Below are 23,683 nucleotides of genomic sequence, written 5' to 3'. Positions count from 1 at the left end.
CAATAAAAAGACAACATACCGTACATAACCAAAACAAGCCTTAAATTGTCTGGTAGACTCACACAACAATAATGATACATAGACTTTGCTTTAGGTATGTTCAGATAATGATGAGAGAAAAGGGGCCACAAACAGACCAGTGAAAGTGCCTCCATTAGGCCTACATACATTTAAAATACTGATTGTGAGACTCAAGGTTCTACTCAGTCAAAACCGATGACCATTTCTCCAGGATGTCTAAAACAATTATTCAGTTACAGCAATATAGTATGTTTTGATTAGTCTAATATGCAGACAATTGTAGCGATAATCCAACATGCATGATGTTATTTTGTTTTGGGGGGGGGGCTGCATACCCATTTTGATTTAATATTGGAGTCAGGTTCTAGTCTGAATACAGGGTATACTCTTGGGTATTTGAGAGCTTGAGTTTCTATCTGCATTTTTGTCCAAATTTAGTTATTGAACTAGCGTTTTTCTGTTAAATGTTTTCTACCTATATAGTACTCTAAATACTCCAATTCGTGTTGATAAGTTCAAATGAATACTAGATAAAAAGTTGTACTGTTGCAGAACTCAAAATATAGACAAAGGAAAAGAGATGGGTGCTACCGAACATTCTGCTAATTTCACCATGAATATCATCAGGGTTGTCACCATTTATAAAAGTGTTTAATATCTTCTAAATCATTTGAAAGCATACACATCTAGTCGATATTCCACTAGCTTGAATTGAAGATTTGATCCAATTCAAATAGGAAGTGTGATATACTGTCATGATGATTAAGCCTATGAGCCCTCATAGGTTGGGACATGTCGCAACAGATGAAAGGAATTCTGTTAAGATAGATATTAGTCCCGTTACATATCCGCTGGCCACAGATGTCAGTCCCATGTCTACCCTCAGTTTGCATCTGACCAAATTGTCAACTAGACATTAATGCACAAAAATACCTTCATGATTTGTAACCTGCCCAGTGTTAGTCAGTAACCCCTTGTTTTAAAAGTCTAGCATGTTGTTTCCAACAATATATTTGTCTTACTTTGCATACATTTCCCCCATCTCTATTGTACGTTTCTCACCTTTGCATGACTGGGAAAAAACTGGTTGAATCAACATTGTTTCCATGTAATTTCAACCCAAAATCAATGTGATGGTATGGAATCAATGTAGAAAACTAATTGGATTTGCAAAAAGTCATCCTCGTAAGGACATTTTTTTTTTTTTTACCCAACTTTTAATCTAATTCCAATGACATGATTAAATGTTTTGTTAATTTCACTTTGAGTTAACGTTAGTTGACAACTCAACCAAATGTAAATCAAAACTAGATGTTGAACTGACATCTGTGGCCAGTGGGTATGTAGCACACTAATTCTATCAAACAGAATTCCTCTCTTCTGTTGCGACATTTCCCAAGCTATGAGGGCCATTTACTTAATCGCCATGAAGACACACACGTCCTATTTGAACCGGATCAAATCTTCAATTCAAACTGGTGGAATATTGACTAGAAGTGCATGCTCCCAAATGACTCAGAAAACATTGTCCATGGTCCATGGTCTCTGAAGTTCATAATTCACTCAGGTGAAGTTTTAACGGATGGGAGTTGAGTGTGTGTGTAAAACAGACAGACACATACACACAGTGAGAAAGAGATACAGCCGGAAACACTCACACGGTGGGTGTATCAATCGCACCCCACAGCCTCATCCCACACAGCACCAGTAAAACTCACATGGCAAACACAGTTCTCACCTTTGTCCCACCGTTTCTCCCAGAATAGCAGAGCCATGTTAACTGTTATGCAATCAGGATTTCACAACCACTGGGCCTCTCTCTCTCCCTCTCTCTCTCTCTCTCTCTCTCTCTCTCTCTCTCTCTCTCTCTCTCTCTCTCTCTCTCTCTCTCTCTCTCTCTCTCTCTCTCTCTCTCTCTCTCTCTCTCTCTCTCTCTCTCTCTCTCTCTCTCTCCCTTTACTTATTCATTTGGAGATCCATGCATTCTGATTTCCGAAAGTGCACCCTCTTTCATATTCTGTCAGAAGACATCGGCTAAGAATATCCTGTGGCAACATTAGATATTCCATCAAACTGAGCAATGGGTAAACCATTTTGGTTGGCGATGTACAGTAACTAAAGATGGAAAATGAATGGTTAACCTTTGTTATGGTGAGGTTTACGGTGGATTCGAAATTGTTACTGTACGCGTATAAACACAATGAGTTCAACACCATAGCACCATATACTGGGAGGGCTGTGTAAGATGTAGGAGATCATTTGAACTGCACCCTATGCACCCATTTGGTTGGATCTGAACCTTTAAAGGGTTATTCTGTAGGAACAGGTTGGATGGCCTCTAGCCAGTTGTCGATCTGTGAAATGCTGAAAGATTTGTAGTTTGTAGACGGAATGAGACTTTTCACATGAGCTTTCGCTCAGAATGTTCACTCTAAATGTTAATGTGAAAGGCCCCAGGGCATTGATTGCTCGGTCACAGCCTTGGCGTTAGTGGACACAAAAAGCAGTGATGTCAATGGTATACTGTATGTGTGGCATAGAGAATGTAATAAGGGGATCTGCAGTGCACGTGATTAATGGGAATAGCCACAGAATGGATCGATGCAGGGAAACTTGGCATTGATCCTAATGCATTTGGCCTATTCTTTCTGTCCATTAGCTGACACATATTTATTAATATAATGATTAACTTACACATTTATTTCTAGATTTATTCAGTTGTCTATTTAATGTGTCCTATATATTTATAATTCTTTAGGTTACTGGTTTGTATGTTGATGCTTTGTCAAAGAGGGATTTGTGTGAATCTGACACAAGTTGGATACACCAATTACTTATTTTTGATCAAGTAATAGTTACAATCCAAAACCATCAGCTTCTATTATCAGCACCAATCCATTCAGCACAAGCCTCTTATAGAACCAGGAAATTATCACCCAACAGACAACTGGAAGTTGACCGTCAAAACATCAGAGCGTACTGATAAACAACAATCCATCGATCCCTATAGCAGGTCTTAATTTTTTTTTAAATGTGAACATTTTGTTTATTGAATACACTGTTCATACTGTATGTGTAATGGTACATCTTTATGTGAAATATTTATTTAAATAAGGAAGCTCTTGACATAAAATGGTGGACGAGCACACGGGAGGAAATGGGAGGTTTTTGTGCAGGAAGTGACTGCAGCCAGGGGAACCAATCGGAGCCCCAGGGTCCGACGATGTCATCCTACTGATCAGAGCATTTGAGTAGGATATGCAGTCACATGGGTAGGTCTAATAACTGTTACTTACGCATTACAAAGTAAGGCACTTAAAATTCTGAATCCAATAAACAACAGCAATACTGACGCCAACGGCAAAATAAAAATAATACAATTATGACAATAACAATAATTATAATAATATAAGCAACAACCCAAAAAATAACAAAAATACGGACATTTGACAGAACGAGATAAAAACACAGAGCACAGCATGAAGTATCCTTCTCCTGTTACTTAACTCTTTCTGTCTTTCCTTCACAGAGTCTTCTCTGTCCTTGTTGATGCTGTTGATGATAACATTCTACAGGTGGTGTTATTCTGTTATGGCTGCAGGTGTTATTATATAGGGACACTAGGGGTTACCCTAGGAGATAGTTGACTAGCAAGGCGTTATGTGGGACAGAGCAGGAACCCTGAGAAGGACGAGTGGATGTATTCGGTGGAGTAGAGCCCGTTAGCCTGATCCGAGGGCATCTGCATCCACACCTGGTCGTTCTCCTTCAGCTCAAGGACGGCGCTACCGGACGCCTGGTCCATGTAGCCCTTCTTGTACTCGTCGTAGGTGTATGTGGCGGGAACATTGTTTTTGTACAGCGCCACCCACAGATTGAGTCCCTTTACGTGCATGTGGTAGGCAAAGTAGTAGACGCCAGACATGGGGCTGGTGAAGATACCGGTGCCAGGGTTGTAGGCATTCTGCCCGTTGTACAGGGTCCTGTCGAACTTGATGGGCATCCCGGAGGGAGGGAAGGGTGTGGTGAGGATGGCAGTAAATGCTGGTGCCAGGGAGGCAGAGAGCTCTGCACGGCCAAACTGTGGTTTTGGGTTCCTACCGTTTGGTACCTCGCCTCCGCCCAACTCCGAATCCGTTAGCCCAGCCACGATGGTTTGGCCATTTCCTGCAGGACCAGGGGGCCCGGGTGGCCCAGGTGGGCCTGGGTTGCCGTTGAGCCCAGAGTTGCCTGGTTTTCCTTGGGGACCTTGAGGACCAGGAACTCCTTTTTCTCCAAGCATGCCCAGCCCTGGAAGACCAGGCAGCCCAGATTCGCCCTTCAGACCTGGGATACCCTGTGGCCCCATTGGCCCTGAAGGCCCCTGAAGACCAGGGATACCAGACTGGCCTCTTGGTCCTGGAGACCCAACAAACCCAAACTCCCCTTTTGGTCCAGGATTGCCTAAAAGACCTGGGTTTCCAGGCAGGCCTATGTGCCCTGCTTCACCTTTGGGCCCTGGTTTTCCGATAGCCCCATTAGGACCCGGCGGGCCTTTGTCTCCAGGAATGCCAGGTTTTCCAGACAGACCACCGGGACCCTGATCCCCTCTGAACCCTGGCAGACCTGGATGACCCTGGGGACCCAACTCTCCCTTCAGGCCGGGCATGCCGTGTTTTCCTGGGAGCCCCATGGGGCCCTGTAATCCTGGTGGTCCAGGGTGTCCATCTGGACCCATGTCTCCTGGCTGCCCCTCAATCCCAGGCTCCCCCTTATCCCCAGGTACCCCTGGTCCCCCGGAAAGGCCTTTGTCTCCTTTCAGCCCAGATAGACCAGGCTTGCCATAGCCAGGAGTTCCAGGAAACCCTGGAGAACCCCTCAGCCCTTGCTCACCTTTAGGCCCAAGTGGACCTGGTCCTCCAGGCAATCCATCATTACCAGGCTTGCCCAATCCAATGGGTCCTGGCTGGCCTTGCAGCCCTGGATTGCCGGCCTCACCTGGCTCTCCTATTCCTCCTGGGAGCCCCTGATCCCCTTTAGGCCCAGATGGACCAAGAAGCCCGTTCAGTCCTGGTTTGCCCACACCTGGAATACCAGCTGGCCCTGGTAGGCCCCTAAGCCCGATGGGGCCCCTGGGTCCTGGTATCCCTGGCTTCCCATTGCCATTCTCCCCATTGATTCCACGCTCCCCGGGATTTCCAGGTCCACCTTTCTGTCCTGGTTCTCCACGAGACCCAGGTTGGCCCCTGCCGCCGGGAAGCCCCGGTTTGCCATTCAGAGACAGGCCAGCTGGCCCGGGGAGACCTGGTTGACCTGGAAGTCCTCTGGGACCTGGTTCACCCCGGAGCCCAACCTCGCCATTATTCCCGGGCATCCCCTTCATGCCCCCCTTTCCTGGGAGACCTGGAAGTCCGGGCTTCCCAATGCCGGGAAAGCCTGGAGGCCCTTGAGGGCCAGGCTGGCCATTGAAACCTGGTTTTCCCAGTCCTGGTTTTCCCGGAAGTCCTGATGGCCCAGATGGGCCTCTGGGTCCAGGTTTTCCTTGTGGCCCTGGCTCGCCCTTTACGTCCATCATGGGTGGCATGTCTGTATGAGAAAATGGAAGACCTTGTGATTACCTGCTCATCCCCTTTCAAATCATTCATTCAAATCATTCACAAATAAAAAATATGTTTGTGCGTCCCAAATTATACCCTATTCCCTATATAGTGCACAATTTTTTTTACCAGATCCCATATACGGTACCATAATGAGATTTCACAGTTCAGTGACTTGGCTCTGAAAATAGTGAAAATAGTGACCAGGGTCATCAGGGTCATCAATAACAGTCCAGAAAGTAGAATAGACTTTCAAATTACCTGCCCCGGATTTACATTGTTATGATCCTGCAGCAACAAGAAATGTGAATTATTGTGTGGATTATAATGAATGGATATTTTTGTAGAAGTTGACATTTCGAAGTGGAAATGACAAACTTCAGAAGTCTTTTTAAAACTCAAATACACTACAAGTTGTACATGTCCTGCATTGCAGGAAAGCTATCCTGCAACAAGGGGATCAAATGAAGTATGGTTCTACTGTACATGAGTGGCAGTGTGTATCCGCTTTGCCGAATTCTTGTCATTGTCTAGTTAGGCTTGCTTAGGAACGGCAATGATGTAGTGAATTTAGAGACAGTCCAGGACCCAGGTTAGGTCTTCGTTTAGTGGGGCGGCAGGTAGCCTAGTGGTTAGAGCGTTGGACTAGTAACCGAAAGGTTGCAAGACTTAATCCCCGAGCTGACAAGGTAAAAATCTGTCGTTCTGTCCCTGAACAAGACAGTTAACCCACTTTTCCTAGCACGTCATTGAAAAAAAGAATTTGTTCTTAACTAACTTGCCTAGTTAAATAAAGGTAAAAAAAGAAAACAAAATAAAAAGCGTGGTGAATATTGGAGTAGCTAGTTTTCACATGATCAAACCAAATCAAATCAAAGTTTATTTGTCACGTGCGCCGAATACAACAGGTAGACCTTACAGTGAAATGCTTACTTACAGGCTCTAACCAATAGTGCAAAAAAGGTATTAGGTGAACAATAGGTAAGTAAAGAAATAAAACAACAGTAAAAAGGCAGGCTGTATACAGTAGCGAGGCTATAAAAGTAGCGAGGCTACATACAGACACCGGTTAGTCAGGCTGATTGAGGTAGTATGTACATGTAGATATGGTTAAAGTGGCTATGCATATATGATGAACAGAGAGTAGCAGTAGCGTAAAAGAGGGGTTGGGCCTCCCAGGTGGCGCAGTGGTCTAAGGCACTGCTTCGCAGTGCTAGCTGTGCCACCAGAGACTCTGGGTTCGAGCCCAGGCTCTGTCGCCGCCGGCCGCGAATGGGAGGTCCATGGGGCAACGCACAATTGGCCTAGCGTCGTCCGGGTTAGGGAGAGTTTGGCCGGTAGGGATATCCTTGTCTCATCGCGCACTAGCGACTCCTGTGGTGGGCTGGGCCAGGTCGTTAGGTGTACAGTGTTTCCTCCGACACATTGGTGCAGCTGGCTTCCGGGTTGGATGTGCGCTGTGTTAAGAAGCAGTGCGGCTTGGTTGGGTTGTGTTTCGGAGGACGCATGGAGGACCTTCGTCTCTCCCGAGCCCGTACGGGAGTTGTAGCGATGAGACAAGATAGTAACTACTAACAATTGCATACCACGAAAAAGGGGGGTCAAATTTAAAATATATATTAATAAAAATAAATAAAAAGAGGGGGTGGCGGGACACAATGCAGATAGCCCGGTTAGCCAATGTTAGCCACTGGTTGGTTGGCCCAATTGAGGTAGTATGTACATGAATGTATAGTTAAAGTGACTATGCATATATGATAAACAGAGAGTAGCAGCACACAATGCAAATAGTCCGGGTAGCCATTTGACCTGTTGGGGGGGTACACAATGCAAATAGTCCGGGTAGCCATTTGACCTGTTACCTGTTCAGAAGTCTTATGGCGTGGGTGTAAAAACTGTTGAGAAGCCTTTTTGTCCTACTTGGCACTCCGGTACCGCTTGCCATGAGGTAGTAGAGAGAAGCGACTGGGGTGGCTGACTGGGGTGGCTGGGGTCTTTCACAATTTTTAGGGCCTTCCTCTGACACCGCCTGGTGTAGAGGTCCTGGATGGCAGGCAGCTTAGACCCAGTGATGTACTGGGCCGTATTTACTACCCTCTGTAGTTCCTTGCGGTCAGAGGCCGAGCAATTGCCGTACCAGGCAGTGATGCAACCAGTCAGGATGCTCTCGATGTTGCAGCTGTAGAACCTTTTGAGGATCTCAGGACCCATGCCAAATCTTTTTAGTTTCCCGAGGGGGAATAGGCTTTGTCGTGCCCTCTTCACGACTGTCTTGGTGTGTTTGGACCATTCTAGTTTGTTGTTGATGTGGACACCAAGGAACTTGAAGCTCTCAACCTGCTCCACTACAGCCCCATCGATGAGAATGGGGGCGTGCTCGGTCCTCCTTTTCCTGTAGTCCATAATCATCTCCTTAGTCTTGGGTACATTGAGGGATAGGTTGTTATTCTGGCACCACCCGGCCAGGTCTCTGACCGCCTCCCTGTAGGCTGTCTTGTCGTTGATCAGGCCTACCACTGTTGTGTCATCTGCAAACTTAATGATGGTGTTGGAGTCATGCCTGGCCATGCAGTCGTGGGTGAACAGGGAGTACAGGAGGGGACTGAGCACGCACCCCTGGGGAGCTCCAGTGTTGAGAATCAGCGTGGCAGATGTGTTGCTACCTACCCTCACCACCTGGGGGTGGCCCGTCAGGAAGTCCAGGATCCAGTTGCAGAGGGAGAAGTTTAGTCCCAGGATCCTTAGCTTAGTGATGAGCTTTGAGGGTACTATGGTGTTGAACGCTTAGCTGTAGTCAATGAATAGCATTCTCACATAAGTGTTCCTTTTGTCCAGGTGGGAAAGGGCAGTGTGGAGTGCAATAGAGATTGCATCATCTGTGGATCTGTTTGGGCGGTATGCAAATTGGAGTGGGTCTAGGGTTTCTGGGATAATGGTGGCCTTTCAAAGCATTTCATGGCCACGGACGTGGGTGCTATGGGTCTGTAGTAATTTAGGCAGGTTGCCTTTGTTTTCTTGGGCACAGGAACTATGGTGGTCTGCTTCATATACAGTGTGTGCGTCCATTTAGGACATCGGCAAGAGGTCAACTTGTGACAGGGAAGAGTTTGTGTTTAGTTGTCTGATGTAGCCTGTTATGACTGGGTTAACTATGACTGGGTCAACTATGACTGAGTCAACTATGACGGGGTCAACTATGACTGGGTAAACTATGACTGGGCTAACTATGACTGGGTTAACTATGACTTGGTTAACTATGGCTGGGTTAACTATGACTGAGTTAAATATGACTGGGTCAACGATGACTGGCTCAACTATGACTGGGTTAACTATGACTGCTATGATTGGGTTAACAATAACTGGGTCAACTATGACTGGGTTAAATATGACTACGTCAACTAAGACTGGGTTAACTATGATTGCTATGACTGGGTTAACTATAACTGGGTCAACTATGACTGGGTTAACCATGACTGGGTTATTAGTGTGTAGAGTGGGTCAGAGTAGTGTGCAGCCTCAGTGTAGAGTGGGTCAGAGTAGTGTGTAGCCTCAGTGTAGAGTGGGTCAGAGTAGTGTGTAGCCTCAGTGTGTAGAGTGGGTCAGAGTAGTGTGTAGCCTCAGTGTGTAGAGTGGGTCAGAGTCGTGTGTAGCCTCAGCGTAGAGTGGGTCAGAGTAGTGTGTAGCCTCAGTGTGTGGAGTGGGTCAGAGTAGTGTGTAGCCTCAGTGTGTAGAGTGGGTCAGAGTCGTGTGTAGCCTCAGTGTAGAGTGGGTCAGAGTAGTGTGTAGCCTCAGTGTAGAGTGGGTCAGAGTAGTGTGTAGCCTCAGTGTGTAGAGTGGGTCAGAGTAGTGTGTAGCCTCAGCGTAGAGTGGGTCAGAGTAGTGTGTAGCCTCAGTGTGTGGAGGGGGTCAGAGTAGTGTGTAGCCTCAGTGTGTAGAGTGGGTCAGAGTCGTGTGTAGCCTCAGTGTGTAGAGTGGGTCAGAGTAGTGTGTAGTCTCAGTGTGGAGTGGGTCAGAGTAGTGTGTAGCCTCAGTGTGGAGAGGTCAGAGTAGTGTGTAGCCTCAGTGTAGAGTGGGTCAGAGTAGTGTGTAGCCTCAGTGTGTAGAGTGGGTCAGAGTAGTGTGTAGTCTCAGTGTGGAGTGGGTCAGAGTAGTGTGTAGCCTCAGTGTGGAGAGGTCAGAGTAGTGTGTAGCCTCAGTGTAGAGTGGGTCAGAGTAGTGTGTAGCCTCAGTGTGTAGAGTGGGTCAGAGTAGTGTGTAGTCTCAGTGTGGAGTGGGTCAGAGTAGTGTGTAGCCTCAGTGTGTAGAGTGGGTCAGAGTAGTGTGTAGTCTCAGTGTGGAGTGGGTCAGAGTAGTGTGTAGCCTCAGTGTGTAGAGTGGGTCAGACTAGTGTGTAGCCTCAGTGTGTAGAGTGGGTCAGAGTAGTGTGTAGCCTCAGTGTAGAGTGGGTCAGAGTAGTGTGTAGCCTCAGTGTGTAGAGTGGGTCAGAGTAGTGTGTAGTCTCAGTGTGGAGTGGGTCAGAGTAGTGTGTAGCCTCAGTGTGTAGAGTGGGTCAGAGTAGTGTGTAGCCTCAGTGTGGAGAGGTCAGAGTAGTGTGTAGCCTCAGTGTAGAGTGGGTCAGAGTAGTGTGTAGCCTCAGTGTGTAGAGTGGGTCAGAGTAGTGTGTAGCCTCAGTGTAGAGTGGGTCAGAGTAGTGTGTAGCCTCAGTGTAGAGTGGTCAGAGTAGTGTGTAGCCTCAGTGTAGAGTGGGTCAGAGTAGTGTGTAGCCTCAGTGTGTAGAGTAGGTCAGAGTAGTGTGTAGCCTCAGTGTAGAGTGGGTCATAGTAGTGTGTAGCCTCAGTGTAGAGTTGGTCAGAGTAGTGTGTAGCCTCAGTGTAGAGTGGGTCAGAGTAGTGTGTAGCCTCAGTGTGTGGAGTGGGTCAGAGTCGTGTGTAGCCTCAGTGTGTAGAGTGGGTCAGAGTAGTGTGTAGCCTCAGTGTAGAGTGGGTCATAGTAGTGTGTAGCCTCAATGTAGAGTGGGTCAGAGTAGTGTGTAGCCTCAGTGTGTAGAGTGGGTCAGAGTAGTGTGTAGCCTCAGTGTAGAGTGGGTCAGAGTAGTGTGTAGCCTCAGTGTGTAGAGTGGGTCAGAGTAGTGTGTAGCCTCAGTGTAGAGTGGGTCAGAGTCGTGTGTAGCCTCAGTGTAGAGTGGGTCAGAGTAGTGTGTAGCCTCAGTGTGTAGAGTGGGTCAGAGTAGTGTGTAGCCTCAGTGTGTAGGGTGGGTCAGAGTAGTGTGTAGCCTCAGTGTAGAGTGGGTCAGAGTTGTGTGTAGCCTCAGTGTAGAGTGGGTCAGAGTAGTGTGTAGCCTCAGTGTGTAGAGTGGGTCAGAGTAGTGTGTAGCCTCAGTGTGTAGAGTGGGTCAGAGTAGTGTGTAGCCTCAGTGTGTAGAGTGGGTCAGAGTAGTGTGTAGCCTCAGTGTAGAGTGGGTCAGAGTAGTGTGTAGCCTCAGTGTGTAGAGTGGGTCAGAGTAGTGTGTAGTCTCAGTGTGGAGTGGGTCAGAGTAGTGTGTAGCCTCAGTGTGTAGAGTGGGTCAGAGTAGTGTGTAGCCTCAGTGTGTAGAGTGGGTCAGAGTAGTGTGTAGTCTCAGTGTAGAGTGGGTCAGAGTAGTGTGTAGCCTCAGTGTGTAGAGTGGGTCAGAGTAGTGTGTAGCCTCAGTGTAGAGTGGGTCAGAGTAGTGTGTAGCCTCAGTGTGTAGAGTGGGTCAGAGTAGTGTGTAGCCTCAGTGTGTAGAGTGGGTCAGAGTAGTGTGTAGCCTCAGTGTGGAGTGGGTCAGAGTAGTGTGCAGCCTCAGCGTAGAGTGGGTCAGAGTAGTGTGTAGTCTCAGTGTAGAGTGGGTCAGAGTAGTGTGTAGCCTCAGTGTGTAGAGTGGGTCAGAGTAGTGTGCAGCCTCAGCGTAGAGTGGGTCAGAGTAGTGTGTAGCCTCAGTGTGTAGAGTGGGTCAGAGTAGTGTGCAGCCTCAGCGTAGAGTGGGTCAGAGTAGTGTGTAGTCTCAGTGTAGAGTGGGTCAGAGTAGTGTGTAGCCTCAGTGTGTAGAGTGGGTCAGAGTAGTGTGCAGCCTCAGCGTAGAGTGGGTCAGAGTAGTGTGTAGTCTCAGTGTAGAGTGGGTCAGAGTAGTGTGTAGCCTCAGTGTGTAGAGTGGGTCAGAGTAGTGTGTAGCCTCAGTGTAGAGTGGGTCAGAGTAGTGTGTAGCCTCAGTGTGTAGAGTGGGTCAGAGTAGTGTGTAGCCTCAGTGTAGAGTGGGTCAGAGTAGTGTGTAGCCTCAGTGTAGAGTGGGTCAGAGTAGTGTGTAGTCTCAGTGTAGAGTGGGTCAGAGTAGTGTGTAGTCTCAGTGTAGAGTGGGTCAGAGTAGTGTGTAGCCTCAGTGTGTAGAGTGGGTCAGAGTAGTGTGCAGCCTCAGCGTAGAGTGGGTCAGAGTAGTGTGTAGCCTCAGTGTGTAGAGTGGGTCAGAGTAGTGTGCAGCCTCAGCGTAGAGTGGGTCAGAGTAGTGTGTAGTCTCAGTGTAGAGTGGGTCAGAGTAGTGTGTAGCCTCAGTGTGTAGAGTGGGTCAGAGTAGTGTGCAGCCTCAGCGTAGAGTGGGTCAGAGTAGTGTGTAGTCTCAGTGTAGAGTGGGTCAGAGTAGTGTGTAGCCTCAGTGTGTAGAGTGGGTCAGAGTAGTGTGTAGCCTCAGTGTAGAGTGGGTCAGAGTAGTGTGTAGCCTCAGTGTGTAGAGTGGGTCAGAGTAGTGTGTAGCCTCAGTGTAGAGTGGGTCAGAGTAGTGTGTAGCCTCAGTGTAGAGTGGGTCAGAGTAGTGTGTAGCCTCAGTGTGTAGAGTGGGTCAGAGTAGTGTGTAGCCTCAGTGTAGAGTGGGTCAGAGTAGTGTGTAGCCTCAGTGTAGAGTGGGTCAGAGTAGTGTGTAGTCTCAGTGTAGAGTGGGTCAGAGTAGTGTGTGACCTACAGGCATACTATGTTCTGAGCCCCGGAGCCCAAAGCAGGTCATTGGGGTCGAGCAAGGCCTAGGCACAGGGTCATCAGGGTCATCAATAACAATCGAGAAAGTAGAATAGCTCAAATGATGTAATGGATTGGTACATTTTCAAATTGAATGTCCCGGACATACAGTACCAGTCAAAAGTTTGGACACACCTACTCATTCAAGGGTTTTTCTTTATATTTACTATTTTCTACAATGTCGAATAATAGTGAAGACATCAAAACTATTAAATAACACATTTCATGTATTAACCAAAGAAGTGTTCAACAAATCAAAATATATTTTATATTTCAGATTCTTTAAAGTACCCAACATTTGCCTTGATGATAGCTTTGCACAGTCTTGGCATTCTCTCAACCAGCTTCATGTGGAATGCTTTTCCAACAGTCTTGAAGGAGTTCCAACATATGCTGGGCACATGTTGGCTGCTTTTCCTTCACTCTGAGGTGCAACTTATCCCAAACCATCTCAATTGGTTTGAAGTCAGGTGATTGTGGAGGCCAGGTCATCTGATGCAGTACTCCATCACTCTCATTGGTCAAATAGCCCTTACACAGCCTGGAGGCGAGTTTTGGGTCATTGTCCTGTTGAAAAATGATAGTCCCTCTAAGCACAAACCAGATGGAATGGCATATCGCTGCAGAATGCTGTGGTAGCCATGCTGTTTAAGTGTGCCTTGAATTCTAAACCAATCACTGACAGCGTCACCAGCATAGCATCCCCACACCATCACACCTTCTCCTCCATGCTTCATGGTGGGAACCACACATGCGGAGATCATCAGTTCACCTACTTTGTGTCTCACAAAGACACAGCGGTTGGATCCAAAAATCTCAAATTTGTACTCATCAGACCAAAGGACAGATTTCCACCGGTCTAATGTCCATTGCTCGTGTTTCTTGGCCCAATCAAGTCTTTTCTTCTCATTGGTGTCCTTTTAGTAGTGGTTTCTTTGCAGCAATTCAACCATGAAGGCCTGATTCACGCAGTCTCCTCTGAACAGTCGATGTTGAGATGTGTCTGTTACCTGAACTCTGTGAAGCATTTATTTTGGCTGCAATCTGAGGTGCAGTTAACTCTAATGAACTTATCCTCTGCAGCAGAGGTAACTCTGGGTCTTCCTTTCCTGTGGCGGTCCTCATGAGAGCCAGTTTCAACATATCGCTTGATCGTTTTTGCGACTGACCTTCATGTCTTAAAGTCATGATGGACTGTCATTTCTCTTTGCTTATTTGAACTGTTCTTGCCACAATATGGACTTGCTTTTTATACTAAATAGGGCTATCTTCTGTATACCACCCCTACCTTGTCACAACACAACTGATTGGCTTAAGAAATAAAGAAATTCCACAAATTAACTTTTAACAAGGCTGCAATCCAGGTGACTACCTCATGAAGCTGGTTGAGAGAATGCCAAGAGTGTGCAAAGCTGTCATCAAGGCAAAGGGTGGCTACTTTGATGAATGTCAAATATATTTAGATTTGTTTAACACTTCTTTGGTTACTACATGATTCCATATGTGTTATTTCATAGTTTTGATGTCTTCACTATTATTCTACAATGGAGAAAATAGTAAAAATGAATAAGTAGGTGTGTCCAAACTTGTGACTGGTACTGTACATCATTTTTGATCATTAAAAGGCAGAGTTCACAGCCAACTAATATTGAGGGTGGATGGTTATTCAACAGCTGGACAGTTGTTGTTTTTCTGACAACCTTTGAGCCACAGTAGCTTAGATCAACACTTGGTTTGGTGGGAGGGTTTAGCAAACACATTAAGTAGGCTACCAGTAGTTTATAACTGGGCACATGGATTTGACAACAACAATAATCCCATTTATCAATGTTGATGAGAAATTTTAAATTTGACGTACATTTATTAAAGGGACAATCTGTGATTCCTACATCCATTGTTGGAGTTTTTAATTCTTGATATACAATGCCTTCAGAAGTATTCATACCCTTTGACTTATTCCACATTTTGTTTTATTACAGCGGGAATTCAAAATGGATTAAATAGTTTTTTTTCTGAGATATGAGATATTTCTGTATTTCATTTTCAGTAAAATTGCAAACATTTCAAATAACATGTTTTTACTTTGGCATTATGGGGTATTCTGTGTAGATGGGAGAGAGAAAAATAAATTTCATCCATTTTGAATTCAGACTGTTACACAACAAAATGGGGAATAAGTCAAGGGGTATGAATACTTTATGAAGTCACATACCCATTGATTCTTGAGAAATATCATTTATAAATGGCTCGTGAGCTTAGTTCAACTGTCATACCCCATCAGAACCCAAAATACAAGCTTGTTTTACTCCTTTGTTGATTAACAATGTAATTGTAGCTAAACAAACACTGTTAGCCTCAAAACACGGTTATAACTGTAATTTTGATTTAATGGATGGCCATTCCTTGCATCCATAGCCCTGTTAATGAATTTAGATTTCTCCAGCCTCATCCCTGAGCTATTTACCAAATCAATGCCGGGTGACCACTTTGTTGTTTGAATCACAGATTGCCCCTTTAAACATCATCAAAATGGTTTGTTGGCAATTTTTTACATAAATAAACTTATATACAGGTATTAACTATTGAGCAATACTAAAGGGTTTTGATTTCCCAGTTATGCCTTTTTCAATTATGCGTAAGGTTATGCAAATGAAATGTAGTCTCATGGCCACTAGGTGGAGGTAGCTGCATGCCATTTGAACTAGGCTCCCAAAGACAACAACAAGTGTGTTAAGGTTCAGCATAGCTGATAAGGCTTGTTGAGTTGACTTGTTGATCCCAAGCCATCATTAAACTCTAAAAGCAGGGTACAGGCCTGCTTTATGCTGGCATAGGATCCACCTCATGCCAAAACTTCAGGTAGCCTATGTTCATGGACATGGGAATGGACATCCTCCTCAGGAATTTTCTTTGATTTTGACAACTGGGATTTGCTTTTCTCAAACAACATTTCATGGTGAGATGTTGAAAACATGCCTGTCATGAAAGGAAATTGTTCTGAGGTAGCTAGGGCCCCTTGTCCCCCATAGAATAAACTGATCTATGATATGTTGAGTGACTCTCGGTTCAAAAGGCACTCGACATGAAATATGGTACATGGTTGGGGGCAAGTTTGGTTATGGGAAGCTGACAGAGAAACCACTGGTCATTAGGCTACTGTTTGTTTAGCTCCTCTGTCGGGGAAAACATTGTGAAACGCACAACTAGCTCTCACAGTCTCATGTCAGAATAAGACGTTCATCCATGTTTCTCAAATTTCGAAGTTGTTGCAAACGCCAAATTGTTTAAGGTTAACGTTAGGCATTAACACCTGAAATCTTAAGGTTAGGCATTAACTCCGAATGGTAAGGGTTAAGGGTTGGGATAGACTTAAAAAAAAAAAAAAAAAAAAATGTATTTGCTGGATTTCAAACTTGCAACCTTTGTAATTAGAGGCAAGTGTAGTTTGTAATTGTGTAGTTTAGAGTAATTATCGGTTAGCTAGCCAGCTATTTTCGTCCGCCGCGCTGCCGTTCTCCTACCTAGTCAACACTGCTAGCTAGCCAACTTCTACCGAATAGCAGCACTGTAGAAACTATTACATTACAACGGAACGACTTGATTAGCGTAGTGTTAGCTAGCTACATAGTTGTCTTTGCTGTCTTTGTATCCAAGATAATTGTGTAGTTTAGAGTGATTATCGAGGTTACCTAGCCAGCTACACTTTCAAACAAAGTCAACAACGCAGCCACTGCTAGCTAGCCTACTTCACCAGCCAGCAGTACTATATCATTTTAGTCAATAAGATTTTTTGCAACGTAAGCTTAACTTTCTGAACATTCGAGACGTGTAGTCCACTTGTCATTCCAATCTCCTTTGCATTAGCGTAGCCTCTTCTGTAGCCTGTCAACTATGTGTCTGTCTATACCTCTTCTCTCCTCTCTGCACAGACCATACAAACGCTTCACACCGCGTGGCCGCTGCCACTCTAACCTGGTGGTCCCAGCGCGCACGACCCACGTGGAGTTCCAGGTCTCCGGCAGCCTCTGGAACTGCCGATCTGCGGCCAACAAGGCAGAGTTCATCTCAGCCTATGCTTCCCTCCAGTCCCTCGACTTCTTGGCACTGACGGAAACATGGATTACCACTGATAACACTGCTACTCCTACTGCTCTCTCCTCGTCTGCCCACGTGTTCTCGCACACCCCGAGAGCTTCTGGTCAGCGGGGTGGTGGCACTGGGATCCTCATCTCTCCCAAGTGGACATTCTCTCTTTCTCCCCTGACCCATCTGTCTATCGCCTCCTTTGAATTCCATGCTGTCACAGTTACCAGCCCTTTCAAGCTTAACATCCTTATCATTTATCGCCCTCCAGGTTCCCTTGGAGAGTTCATCAATGAGCTTGACGCCCTGATAAGTTCCTTTCCTGAGGATGGCTCACCTCTCACAGTTCTGGGTGACTTTAACCTCCCCACGTCTACCTTTGACTCATTCCTCTCTGCCTCCTTCTTTCCACTCCTCTCCTCTTTTGACCTCACCCTCTCACCTTCCCCCCCTACTCACAAGGCAGGCAATACGCTTGACCTCATCTTTACTAGATGCTGTTCTTCCACTAATCTCATTGCAACTCCCCTCCAAGTCTCCGACCACTACCTTGTATCCTTTTCCCTCTCGCTCTCATCCAACACTTCCCACACTGCCCCTACTCGGATGGTATCGCGCCGTCCCAACCTTCGCTCTCTCTCCCCCGCTACTCTCTCCTCTTCCATCCTATCATCTCTTCCCTCTGCTCAAACCTTTTCCAACCTATCTCCTGATTCTGCCTCCTCAACCCTCCTCTCCTCCCTTTCTGCATCCTTTGACTCTCTATGTCCCCTATCCTCCAGGCCGGCTCGGTCCTCCCCTCCTGCTCCGTGGCTCGACGACTCATTGCGAGCTCACAGAACAGGGCTCCGGGCAGCCGAGCGGAAATGAAGGAAAACTCGCCTCCCTGCGGACCTGGCATCCTTTCACTCCCTCCTCTCTACATTCTCCTCTTCTGTCTCTGCTGCTAAAGCCACTTTCTACCACTCTAAATTCCAAGCATCTGCCTCTAACCCTAGGAAGCTCTTTGCCACCTTCTCCTCCCTCCTGAATCCTCCTCCCCCTCCTCCCCCCTCCTCCCTCTCTGCGGATGACTTCGTCAACCATTTTGAAAAGAAGGTCGACGACATCCGATCCTCGTTTGCTAAGTCAAACGACACCGCTGGTTCTGCTCACACTGCCCTACCCTGTGCTTTGACCTCTTTCTCCCCTCTCTCTCCAGATGAAATCTCGCGTCTTGTGACGGCCGGCCGCCCAACAACCTGCCCGCTTGACCCTATCCCCTCCTCTCTTCTCCAGACCATTTCCGGAGACCTTCTCCCTTACCTCACCTCGCTCATCAACTCATCCTTGACCGCTGGCTACGTCCCTTCCGTCTTCAAGAGAGCGAGAGTTGCACCCCTTCTGAAAAAACCTACACTCGATCCCTCCGATGTCAACAACTACAGACCAGTATCCCTTCTTTCTTTTCTCTCCAAAACTCTTGAACGTGCCGTCCTTGGCCAGCTCTCCTGCTATCTCTCTCAGAATGACCTTCTTGATCCAAATCAGTCAGGTTTCAAGACTAGTCATTCAACTGAGACTGCTCTTCTCTGTGTCACGGAGGCGCTCCGCACTGCTAAAGCTAACTCTCTCTCCTCTGCTCTCATCCTTCTAGACCTATCGGCTGCCTTTGATACTGTGAACCATCAGATCCTCCTCTCCACCCTCTCCGAGTTGGGCATCTCCGGCGCGGCCCACGCTTGGATTGCGTCCTACCTGACAGGTCGCTCCTACCAGGTGGCGTGGCGAGAATCTGTCTCCGCACCACGTGCTCTCACCACTGGTGTCCCCCAGGGCTCTGTTCTAGGCCCTCTCCTATTCTCGCTATACACCAAGTCACTTGGCTCTGTCATATCCTCACATGGTCTCTCCTATCATTGCTATGCAGACGACACACAATTAATCTTCTCCTTTCCCCCCTCTGATAACCAGGTGGCGAATCGCATCTCTGCATGTCTGGCAGACATATCAGTGTGGATGACGGATCACCACCTCAAGCTGAACCTCGGCAAGACGGAGCTGATCTTCCTCCCGGGGAAGGACTGCCCGTTCCATGATCTCGCCATCACGGTTGACAACTCCATTGTGTCCTCCTCCCAGAGTGCTAAGAACCTTGGCGTGATCCTGGACAACACCCTGTCGTTCTCAACTAACATTAAGGCGGTGACCCGTTCCTGTAGGTTCATGCTCTACAACATTCGCAGAGTACGACCCTGCCTCACACAGGAAGCGGCGCAGGTCCTAATCCAGGCACTTGTCATCTCCCGTCTGGATTACTGCAACTCGCTGTTGGCTGGGCTCCCTGCCTGTGCCATTAAACCCCTACAACTCATCCAGAACGCCGCAGCCCATCTGGTGTTCAACCTTCCCAAGTTCTCTCACGTCACCCCGCTCCTCCGCTCTCTCCACTGGCTTCCAGTTGAAGCTCGCATCCGCTACAAGACCATGGTGCTTGCCTACGGAGCTGTGAGGGGAACGGCACCTCCGTACCTTCAGGCTCTGATCAGGCCCTACACCCAAACAAGGGCACTGCGTTCATCCACCTCTGGCCTGCTCGCCTCCCTACCTCTGAGGAAGTACAGTTCCCGCTCAGCCCAGTCAAAACTGTTCCCAATGGTGGAACAAACTCCCTCACGACGCCAGGTCAGCGGAGTCAATCACCACCTTCCGGAGACACCTGAAACCCCACCTCTTTAAGGAATACCTAGGATAGGATAAAGTAATCCTTCTAACTCCCCCCCCCCCCCTTAAAAGAGTTAGATGCACTATTGTAAAGTGGTTGTTCCACTGGATATCATAAGGTGAATGCACCAATTTGTAAGTCGCTCTGGATAAGAGCGTCTGCTAAATGACTTAAATGTAAATGTAAGTGTTTACGCCATCTGCCATCCCCGTCCACAATGCTTTAGCAATACCAAAACCTACTTGAAGGTAACAATGCTCACTGTTGCCCCTAATGGCAGGTTTCCACATAATCTCCCAACGTCCTCAGACATGGATGGATGTCGAATACTGACTTGTATCACGTGTGACCTGGCTGGAGACGCACATGCCTGCGTCTCACTAACGCAGCACTCTCACTAATGCATTACATAACAACAGAGAGAGCGAGAGTGAAAGAGAGAGGCATATGCAGGGACATGCATTCATAAACATCAATAGAATCTGTCTTTATATATCTCTATCTCTCGCTCTCTCTGTCTCACTTTCTGTCCCCTCTTCTCGATTTCCCTCTCGCACACACATACACAAACACAGTGCCTGACTGTCTTAGTCTACGTGAAAATCACTGGTAACAGCAACCAGATGGTTGGAGGAACAAGGCCTACCAGATCCTTCACACACACTCACACACACCAACACACACACACAAACACAGTGCAGAGCCTAGCGGAGCCCAGAGGAGCTCAGTAAACAGTGGCAATCAGAACCCCATCAGACCTATTGAAGACTTGCCAAGTCCTACTAGACCCAGAGAGAGCAAGGAGCAACAGTCTGAGCATTTTTACTGCCCACGAAGGACAAATAAAGCAAAGGCATTACAACACAAATGTATGTGTCTGACTTGTCTCAATCTGGGATGACCTCCATATCAAATATACAACCTGGACGGAGTTGAGGGAGAAATAGATATATGGATGTTTTATACTGTTTCTTCTCTGTGTGGGATGTTTTTTTTTTTAAGGAGTCTGAACTTGCAGCTGTGCGCCGAATTGATGATTACTTCCCACTAGGCACATACTGGTTGAATCAACGTTGTTTCCACGTCATTTCAATGAAATTACATTGAACCAACGTGGAATAGACTTTGATTTGACGTCTGTGTCCAGTGGGTTGAGTTCTGCCAGATGTGGGCAGGATTGAAATAAACCCAAGGAAAACTGTGACAGTACTAATCATTCTGTGACATGATTTTTTCCTATAATCTCGCAAATCTCAGTTTAAGATGAAACTGACTTCATGTCCAAAATAATCCTATTTACACTTTGTAGTCAATTTTTGCACTATAATATCTGTTTTTGACTCATATCAATGCCATATAGGTCGCTTTCAAAACAAGAAGTTGCTTTTTAGGGGCAGTCGCTCTTTAATGTCTGTTTCTGATGATATTTTGTCCTACCTGTACTTTGTACTGTTGAAACGATGTTTGGATATTTTACTGTATATACTGTAGATCATGAGGTACTACTGGCCATCTGGGCGAGGCAGCGAAATGCTACTGGCAACCTCAATTGGGATTGAAATACAAGAAAATGGATTTGGATGGATCAATAGCTAAGGTTATAATATGTTGGTAAAGACTGCTATAACAAAGCAGGGTAACTATATTGGGAGTGTATATTCAGTTGAACTGAGTGAGAGAACTCTATCTGAACTCACAATTTGTAAGAAATTAGGGAAAACCATCATTGCTTTGCTTACATTTACAGTTTACATCCTACACATGCTAACCATTGTAATCAAAGTGCTGAACTTTTACCCTCTCTGTCTACAATGAAAGATATGGGGAGCGTTGGCTCCTTTCTTTTTATCTAACTTATCTCTCTGTTTTCCTAGAAGAGAGGGACATTGTCACCCTCACTTTCACTGTCAGGGAACGTAAAGTTCTCTTCGGCTCTGTCATCATCAACATTTCCCTATTTCTAACCATCCAATTTCCATTCACAGACCTACTTCTCCCTCTCCTCTCCTTCCACTTTATTCTCTCCATCCCCTCCTCTAGTGCCTCCTCTCCAATTTTCCCATGCTCATCCTCTTTTTCCATGCTCCTCCTATTTTCCCATGTTCCTCCTCTTTTCCTATGCTCCTCTTTTCCCATGCTCCTCTTCTTTTCCCATGCTCCTCTTCTTTTCCTATGCTCCTCTTTTCCCATGCTTCTTCTTTTTTCCCATGCTCCTCTTCTTTTCCCATGCTCCTCTTCTTTTCCCATGCTCATCTTCTTTTCCCATGTTCCTCCTCTTTTCCCATGCTACCCTTCTTTTCCCATGCTCCTTTTCTTTTCCCATGCTCCTCTTCTTTTGCCATGCTCCTCTTCTTTTCCCATGCTACCCTTCTTTTCCCATGCTCCTCTTCTTTTCCCACGCTCCTCTTCTTTTCCCATGCCCCTCCTCTTTTCCTATGCTCCGCTTTTCCCATGCTCCTCTTCTTTTCCCATGCTCCTCTTCTTTTCCTATGCTCCTCTTTTCCCATGCTCCTTCTTTTTTCCCATGCTCCTCTTCTTTTCCCATGTTCCTCCTCTTTTCCTATGCTCCTCTTTTCCCATGCTCCTCTTCTTTTCCCATGCTCCTCTTCTTTTCCTATGCTCCTCTTTTCCCATGCTCCTTCTTTTTTCCCATGCTCCTCTTCTTTTCCCATGCTCCTCTTCTTTTCCCATGCTCATCTTCTTTTCCCATGTTCCTCCTCTTTTCCCATGCTACCCTTCTTTTCCCATGCTCCTTTTCTTTTCCCATGCTCCTCTTCTTTTGCCATGCTCCTCTTCTTTTCCCATGCTACCCTTCTTTTCCCATGCTCCTCTTCTTTTCCCATGCTCCTCTTCTTTTCCCATGCCCCTCTTCTTTTCCCATGCTCCTCTTCTTTTCCTATGCTCATCCTATTTCCCCATGCTCCTCTTCTTTTCCCATGCTCATCCTATTTTCCCATGCTCCTCTTCTTTTCCCATGTTCCTCCTCTTTTCCCATGCTACCCTTCTTTTCCCATGCTCCTCTTCTTTTCCCATGCTCCTCTTCTTTTCCCATGCTCCCCTTCTTTTCCCATGCTCCTCTTCTTTTCCCATGTTCCTCCTCTTTTCCCATGCTACCCTTCTTTTCCCATGCTCCTCTTCTTTTCCTATGCTCATCCTATTTTCCCATGCTCCTCCTCTTTTCCCATGCTCCTCCTCTTTTCCCATGTACCTCCTATTTTCCCATGCTCTTCTTTTCCCATTCTCCTCCTCTTTTCCCATGCTCCTCCTGTTTTCCCATGCTCCTCTTCTTTTCCCATAATACCCTTCTTTTCCCATGCGTCTCCTCTTTTTCCATGCTCCTCCTCTTTTCCCATGCTCCTCCTCTTTTCCCACGCTCCTCCTCTTTTCCCTTCTCATCTCTTTTATTGTCTCATCTCTCTGCTATACATTTAGTCTATATTTCTGACCCTGAGCTTCCAAAAGCCACTCAACACAAAAGCTGCGAGGCACATCTTAGCATTCATATGCATTCAATCATGCCTGTGGCTTATACAGGCAGAGGCTTCTATGTAAGGTTAAAGCTATAGGTTAAGAGCCTAAGAGTCTATTAAGAGTCTATTGACTCTCCCCTGTGTCAATCTAAATAACACAACAAAAAAATCCCATAAAAATACGTCAGTTTAAGATAGAGATATCAGCTTGGGCTGCGTCTCAAACCACCGTGTCCGCCTATGTCGGCCTTTCGCATCTGCAGTAGAAGGCGGCCGAGCTACTGCGGTGTTTGTCAGGTCTTCTCACGAAAACCTCTGTAGCATCCGAACGGTTTGGCCAAAAAACTACTCTGACCAAAAATATTAAAGCAACATGCAACAATGTCTAAGATTTTACTGAGTTACAGTTCATATAAGGAAATCAGTCAATTGAAATACATTCATTAGGCCCTAATCTATGGATTTCACATGACTGGGATTACAGATATGCATCTGTTGGTCACTGATACCTTAAAAATATGTAGGACGGTGGATAAAAAAACAGTCAGTATCTGCTGTGACGTCATGCAGCGCGACACATCTTCACATAGAGTTGATCAGGCTGTTGATTGTGGCCTGTGGATTCTTGTCACACTCCTTTTGTTTGGTTGTGTGAAGTTGCTGGATATTAGTGGGAATGTTAACACACTGTCCTGCACGGTGATCCAGAGCATCCCAAACATGCTCAATGGGTGACATCTCTGGTGAGTATGCAGGCCATAGAAGAACTGGTTACATTTTCATCATCCAGGAATTGTGTACAGATCCTT

The 23,683-nt window shown here is 46.3% G+C and overlaps 1 protein-coding gene across 1 annotated transcript in view; it reads right to left on the bottom strand.

Annotated features, from left to right (window-relative positions):
- Positions 1-3,543: 3,543 nt before the first annotated feature.
- Positions 3,544-23,683, bottom strand: part of LOC139555083 (collagen alpha-2(VIII) chain-like) — a 147,513-nt gene continuing 127,373 nt past the window's right edge. Inside the window, exon 3 of the mRNA XM_071368559.1 lies at positions 3,544-5,586. Coding sequence (XP_071224660.1) covers positions 3,680-5,586 — 1,907 coding nt within the window. The 3' untranslated portion in view covers positions 3,544-3,679. The remainder of the gene's footprint in view (positions 5,587-23,683) is intronic.

Source organism: Salvelinus alpinus, chromosome 26 (genome assembly GCF_045679555.1).
Source record: "Salvelinus alpinus chromosome 26, SLU_Salpinus.1, whole genome shotgun sequence".
Lineage (NCBI taxonomy): Eukaryota > Metazoa > Chordata > Actinopteri > Salmoniformes > Salmonidae > Salvelinus > Salvelinus alpinus.
This window is presented reverse-complemented; position numbering and strand designations above follow the sequence as displayed.